Raw genomic sequence first — 7,533 nt, forward strand, 5'->3', positions numbered from 1 at the left:
TGTATATCTTACATTTTCTGACCATCATTTGTCTATCCATACAGAATATTTACATTATGTTCTTAGGAAATTACTATTGTCTATGCTGTCATTCTCTATATCCTTTTATCTCTTCACTGGTATGCTAGTATAGTGAGCACTTTGAAGCTTTGGTATTGTCCTATTGTAAACTTATCAGGTGACAGATGATTGTCATGTTGACAGGTGCAAGTACACATACGGTATATTCTACACATTAGTGTTTGTGGTGTCCATATTTGCAGCAACAGTAAAACCTTACAGGATCAGGAAAGTAACTTCTTTGTTACCGTATACAGTGGTCCACCCATATTCGCGGGGGATGTGTACCAGGGCCCCCCGCCCCCTACTCAAGAAAAACCCACAATAAATTTTTATACCTCGTTTTTTTTAATAGTTTTATCACAAAAAGTGGATTTTATGATAAAATTGATAAAAAACCCAGGAATCTATGGATATTTCTCATAGAAAAATAACTGCAAATTTGCAAATTTCCTGCAAATAATGGTTAGATATGGTCCAGAGAGAAATCCACGAATGCATGAGTCCACAAATCCGGAGAACGTGAATATGGGGGGGCCCACTGTATGTCCTCTAGATAGAGGTATAGTGCTAGGTTCAGGGCTTTTGACGGTCACTAAGAATTTGACCATATCTGCTTTATCTTCATATCTCTTGTCAAGGTAATGTAGGCAGTCCCCGGGTTACAACGGGTTCCGTTCTTGAGACGCGTTGTAAGCCGGAAATCGTCGTAAGCCGGAACATCGTCAAAAATCCTATGAAAACCTTACTTTTAATGCTTTGGGTGCATTCTAAACTATGTAAACTGCATTCTTATTGCATTTTTTTATCCCAAAAACCTTAAAATATTGATTATTTTGGATTTTTGGTGTCATATTTCTTCTGCCAGATGAGTGTTGTAGGCGTTGTAACCCTGGAAATAATTTCTGATGAATATAATTGAAAAGCGCCTTAACCTCGGAACATCGTAAGCCGAACCTGTCATAACCTGGGGGCTGCCTGTATTGGAGCTATGGAATGAAGTCAAGAAACTCGATATCCACATATTGTTTTGTAAGCTTTTCTGCGGGGTACTGTATTAGGACATTTGGAGCCTTTTCTTGGGATTTCAGTGGCCTCTTCAGTGATGATAGATTCTTGTAGATTAGGCTTGACATAGATCTCCAGTTTCAGTTTTTTACATCAAGGTTTCTTTTCCATGTTGGCAAAGCCTTTGGGTATAGGAATAGGAGGAAGAAAATAGTGTTTGAAGGAGAGGGGAAGGGGTGTTGGTTGAGGGTGGAAGGTAGGTGAACATGGTTTGGGAACAGGAGGGGGGGAAGAGAGGCTAATGGTAGTTGATGCCAATCTCTTGAATGTCCCTTGGTTGACCTATGTAAGTACTGGGGGCAATAGATTAGTCATTTCTTCATTCTTTGTAGGTTTGGTCCTGGGCTTGCTTGTTTCTTTCCTGGGAGTATTTTGTAAAGGGGATTCATCTTTCTTTATGGTATCCTTTAAATTTACCTCTCTCAACCTTAAATTCTTTAATTGTAAGAACAGAAAAAACTAAATGGATGTTAAGTACTCCCCCAGAACTGTCAGATTTGCATGCAAAAAATGTTAGTGAAAAAAGTGAATTGCCTTTCACAAGATTTATATAACAATTATGAAAGACTGGCAAATTGGTTGGATGGGATGGGTTTTATAACCAGGGACCCAGGTTAGCTCAGCACTAATCATTGAAGTGAATTTTTATTAGTTAATTGATGTAGGGATTATTCTGGAAATTGGCTATATGCCCTTGCTCTCCAAATTGCTGCTCTTGCAGAACATGATGCTTATACATAATGGTGTTTCTGCTCCTGATGTGTGCATTGTTCCTGGGGCTTATTAATCATGAAGGGGATGCTGCTTGGAGATATGCAATAGGTAATAAGCAATGTGCTTCGTGTGAGTAGTCACACCCATCGAGAGTTGTGCCCCTCTCCTTTACCAACACTTGTCACCAACCTGGAGACACCTCAGGAGGCAGAATATTCTCAAGTTTAAGTGGAATATTAGCAGTGTTTGAATGCTGTTGTTCTACGAAAAATATGCTAATTGTCATACAAAAGTGGATTAGCTTTAACCTAGCTACAGCAATTGTGCCAGCTTTAAGACTAGCAGCAGTTCCACTTCCTAGAACTTAAGGTAAAGACAAACATGGCCCTTAGAAAGAGGTCATCGTAATGTTCATGATGTTTCTGATAAAATTAATATTTTCTTTCAGTCCTTCTTCAGTGACAGTGAAAAAATTTCTTCAGAATAGATTTTCTCATTAAAGCTGCTAAAGCTACTGGAGCAGTTGATTTCAAACAAATTCCTCAAAGAATACATGTTCTCTAAAGAACACTCAGTCTAGGAAAAGCATGCTTGTCTGAGACATCTTTCAACTTAAAGCTGTTTCCTCTGATTCCCTATAGTACGTATTGTACTCACGCTATAACAAACACCTCTGTCATAGAGGCATTCTTGTGCCTCCTGGATATTTAAGCAGTTTCTTTATAAGTAGCTCATTTCATCTAATATGTTTTCCTCTTTTCATACTTCTTAGCACTTACAATTTATTAACACTTCACTCCTGTCTTTATTATACACATTCCGATCCGATACTTTCCTTGGTTCTCCTGTTTTGTGAGTCGGTAGTACTGTCATCTAAAATACCTAAATGAAAAATAAGTTGTCCCATTCTTACACCTTCCATGTTTACATTTATTGCTTCATCTTCAGGGTTTTGAGATACCTTACTCTATTCCACTTACATTTACTCTCATCTTTTTTCCATTGGAAGTATCTTCAAAAACTTTAGTTACCCTTTAGGGAGGTAATGTTGTCAGTACACCTCATTTGGTGTACTGTTGGCATGAATCAAGGGTCTTTGTAGCATCCCTTCGGCCCCTAGCTGCAACCTCTATCATTCCTTTTACTGTACATCCATTCATTTTTTCTTTCTTCCTTCTAACATTCCACCCTTTCTAAGAATTGTTTCATAGTGAATCCTGCTGTTACACTATTCAAACCTCCTTACTATCAATTTCCCTTTCAGCGCTAAATCATCTCGTAGGTCCCCGCATTTGAACTTTGCCATAAATTCTATATTCTGTTCTATTCTGAAAACTTTCAATTATACATGTTTGTAAAATGATGGTACAAGGTGCTTTTTTTGTCATTTGTAGAACATGGATGCCGCAGTCCTTGCGACTAGGTACAAAGGATTAGGAGAATTGTGGGTTGCAATTACACAGGTGTTACACAAGAGTTCAGAATTTCAAGCATATTTAGCCGCATCTTCAGTTAGGTCTCTAGCTGCACCACTGTTGATCAATATTACACAAGATCTAGCAAGAGCCTCGTCAGGTAAGGAAAAAATAAGTTTTTTGATTTGTAACATTTAATAATATTTTTCTATATAGTTGCTAATAATTTCATATGCAGAATTTACTTTTGATCATTTTTTGAAGGTGCTAAGATTGAAGTACAGTAAAAGGGTTTGTTTATTGAAATGAATTCTTGTTTTATATGGAAAGGCATAAGTGGTGTCAATTCATTTTTAAAATTTTTTATATTATTGGTAAAGCTTCATGAATTATGAGAAACTTTTTGTTGTACATATGGGTTATCAGTGTGAAGATCAGAAGCCCTAACTTTGTTCATGTCATAATTGTGAGGGAACATTTAATTCTGCCTTTTTCCTCTTCCCTTTGTTTTGGGAGGCATTTTTGGTACTCACTTATGTTTCCAATTTTGATTTTGTAATTTTTTCTTCTCCAGGGGCTTTGAGTCTCCATAGTGTTGTTTTAGAAGAACTGGCAGTTACTTTCTCACTTGTACATTCCTTGCTGACATTCATAATTGTGGCATATCCATATGCAGGTACAGTAAAATGAGATACATTATTACATTATAGAGTACTATATATTGCCTACTTTCTATGTTGTATTTATGATGGTTTAATAATGTTTAATAATGATGGGTTTTGCTTATTTGATAGTGATTCTTATATTGTATACGTATCTAATTTCATCCCCAAGGATTGAATGTAGAAACCTTGCTGAATGAGCTTCGTTCCCCTTTGCTGAGATATTCTCCACGGACTTGTGGGGATGTGAAACAGCTAGTGTCAGTTTTGATGCAGTGCTGTGTATTGTCTGGGTCTTCCAGTTCAACCTTCTCTCTTTCTCACTCTGCCCAGGTAAATAAATACTTTATCATTCCTGCTAAGCATGGAGAAAAGTTCTTCATACGTTGATCCTGGTCACTGCCTTAAAAGGAGCTATGTTATACTTAGCTAAACTTTGAAACAGTTTGCTTGGACATATAGTGAATAATACAACCTTATAGTACCGTTTAGGCATTACCATAACTGTTTATTACAAGGTATGTAAATAAGGTGACACTGAAAGGCATTACTGTAATCTTTTGTTGACTTAAAAATAGTAGGTCATAATAGTAGGTGTTCATTGGTTTGATCTTAGCATAGAATATTGCAAGAGAATACAAAATATTGATTGGTAATATTCATCAGTATTTATTTAGGAACAAAGTAATGGTAATTTTTCTAGAATATACAAAGTAGAACACATGAAACAGGTAAATATATGTGAAATACTTCTAATTTGATTTTAGCATGTCCTGGAAGTGTTGGATGAAGAAACAACTGGGCCTACAGCTGAGCCAGATCATGCAGAGGACACTGATGGCTATGAGGCTGATACTGAGCAGTTAGCAAATGAAACTTACCCAACTTCTGCAAGGTAGGTTGAAAGGTTTTTTGGGTTGTGATAAGAGTAATTAAGTTATGATCTTAGACACATCTTTAAAATGCTTGTAGACAGTTTTACAGCAATTTCATCTATTGTTTTATTTTTTGCAGGTCCTCTCGACGGGAGGAAGATCTTGAGTGTCCTGAGCTTGTTTTGCTTGCTTTAGATCTAATCATAAATCACCATGTCAAGTTCCTTGAAACAAAGGAAGAAGGGAGTGATGATATGAAAGGTTGGCCAAAGACAAAGTGGGAATATGTGAAACCAGATTCATTAAAAGCAGAAGCTGGTGATTTTGAAAAGAGTAGTGTAACATCTCCAGTCCTCACTGAAGGGGAGGTTGGAGAAGGTATGAAGCATACTGATAGCGGTTTAGAAACATCAATAAGTGCCAAAAGCAAGAGGGAGACATTAAATCGGACTGAGTCAGTGGAGAGTAACACTTCCACTTCATCTGTGTATCACAGTATTGAAGATGATATCTTTGACATGGGAGAAAGTGGTTGTAAAGAGAACTTAGAGCCTGATGCAAAAGATAGTGTACCAAGTGAGTGCAGTGCCAAAGGGAAGCCAAGTATGCAAAATACTTCATCTACAACCTCATATGATGACACTTCATCACAAAATTCAGATAATTCTCAGTTAAAAGTACAATCAAGGTTGCCTGATGGAAAGAGTGTTTTAGAAAATGAACCGAAAGTGAAAACCCAACATCAGGAATCTACATTGATTGCATCTTCCTCATTTATGTCTTCCTCAGGATTGTGTTGTGAGAGTGAAATGTCTCATAGTGCCTCCTTGACTCAATGTGTTCATGCTTTGTTAGTTTTGTGCAAATCTTCACCAACAATTTGTCGAAGACTTCATTCACTTGGTTTCCTGTCCAACTTGCTTAATGGATTTACAGATCTTATAGCAGCAAACAACATTACTTACCAAGGTAAGTCTTAATCCGTTTTTTAATATCTCGTAAGCACAATGCAGCCGGTGAGCCATAATTATCTGTTACTGTATTGCTAACATTTATTATTTTTATATTATGATTTGTAAGGGAAAGGTAAGTTTTGGCAAGACATGTTTGATAGTTATGGCACACAGTCATATATGTATTTTTTTTGTGGGGTTAAATATTGTAACCTTAATCTTACAGTAGTTTTTATAGAATTATAATTTCAACGATTTTATGACATAAATGGTAAAATTTCAGATGTTAATTCTTGAAATCAGATTAATAGAAAGTTTATGATCTATGAAAATGTAATAGAGGAAAGAAGGGATGAAGAGCTGTTACTCAGAGAAGATGGATATGTAGGTCACAGGATGAAGATCTCTAAAATTCAGAGAGAAGGTCACAGATTGAGATCTTATTCAGACCAGATAGCAAATTATGCAAAAAAAAAAAAAAACTTACAAGATTAAAGAAAGAATACTCATTTACTATCTAACCCTGGAAAGGGAAATCTTAATAAACCATGATGATATTGATATGTGTAAGAGAAATAATGGTAAGTGTGTGGGCTGTAGAATGTTGGAAGTAGTGTGCTTAAGGTAATCAAATACTATTGAGCACTAGGCAATTAGTCATTAGTCCATGACATGTGAAAATAAAGAATTTTTTTAGTGATGGAACAGAAAAATGAATTTTTCATGTTGTAGAATAGTCCTTAATGCCAATTCATGAGTCAAAATGAGAATAGTAGTAGTAGTGTTTTGGTAGTGATGTTTTGTAATCATACTCTTTTCTGTTTGAACATTTGCAAGGATAGAGTGGGTAGGGTACTCAGAAATTGGATAAAAGGTAGTAGTGATGAAGTCAGTGTTGAATGGATTTTTCTTGTTGCTGATTCCATGGAGACTGGTGAGAGGGAGGAGAAGTTGCAGTGACTGATAAGGGATTTAGAAGCATATAGAAAAGAAGAAAGGTAATTTGAGTAAGTTAGATTCAAGGTAAATGGATTATTGGATGTAAAAATGTAAGATTGATACCTGTAGATATCAGTACATAAATAATTTACATATTGAAAAGTGATACCACTTAGGTTGCAGGCTCGCAGCATTTTGTGTACAAGTGCAGAATAGAATGAAATATGACTCAAGCATTGAAGGTAGAGAAGAGTGCATGGAGTGTTTCTGAAAGCTAGGCAAGACTATTGCAGAAAAATAAAAGCTGAAGAATAAGGAATTGAAGGGAAAGTTAGAGTTAAGGATATCAATCTTGATTAGACAATTATATCAGAAATCATAGAAACAAAGTCATTGGAACACAGATAATGGACAGCAAAATGTGAAGAACCAATGGATATTAAAATATGTACCTAACAGAAATGGGGATAGGGGAGTTAGAAGGGAATGCAGATATGCACCATAGGAGTAATGAAACTTTTGTGGTTCACTACGAAATAAATCGTGGAAAAGAGTAGGAATAAATTTTGTTGAATTTGCTGGATCAATATCAATCAAAGATAATTATGAGTCATGTGAGAAGGTTGGTAGAAATTTGAAAAAATGAGACTCGTTAGGTAATAAATTAGGGAGGGGTGCAGTTATGTTGAGAGTATGAGTAGCACCAACTTTTGTATGTGAGGTATGTTCTGTTGAAGGAAGGAATGACTAGAGGAAGAGCTTTATCAGTTTTTTCTTAAGGAAAAGTAAGAAGTGGTAAAACTGTTTTCGACACTGTTGCTGTACATAATTGGAATGGGATAATGTG

At 36.1% G+C, this 7,533-nt stretch overlaps 1 protein-coding gene across 1 annotated transcript in view; it reads left to right on the top strand.

Moving 5' to 3' along the window:
- LOC135217916 (uncharacterized) overlaps window positions 1–7,533 on the top strand; it is a gene marked incomplete in the record, with an annotated part of 536,838 nt that overhangs the window by 256,070 nt on the left and 273,235 nt on the right. Inside the window, 5 exon segments of the mRNA XM_064254001.1 lie at window positions 3,237–3,417; window positions 3,832–3,933; window positions 4,092–4,252; window positions 4,687–4,814; window positions 4,934–5,763. Of these exon segments, the coding sequence (XP_064110071.1) occupies window positions 3,237–3,417; window positions 3,832–3,933; window positions 4,092–4,252; window positions 4,687–4,814; window positions 4,934–5,763 (1,402 nt within the window).

The sequence above is a fragment of the Macrobrachium nipponense genome, chromosome 9 (genome assembly GCF_015104395.2).
Source record: "Macrobrachium nipponense isolate FS-2020 chromosome 9, ASM1510439v2, whole genome shotgun sequence".
In the NCBI taxonomy this organism is placed as follows: domain Eukaryota; kingdom Metazoa; phylum Arthropoda; class Malacostraca; order Decapoda; family Palaemonidae; genus Macrobrachium; species Macrobrachium nipponense.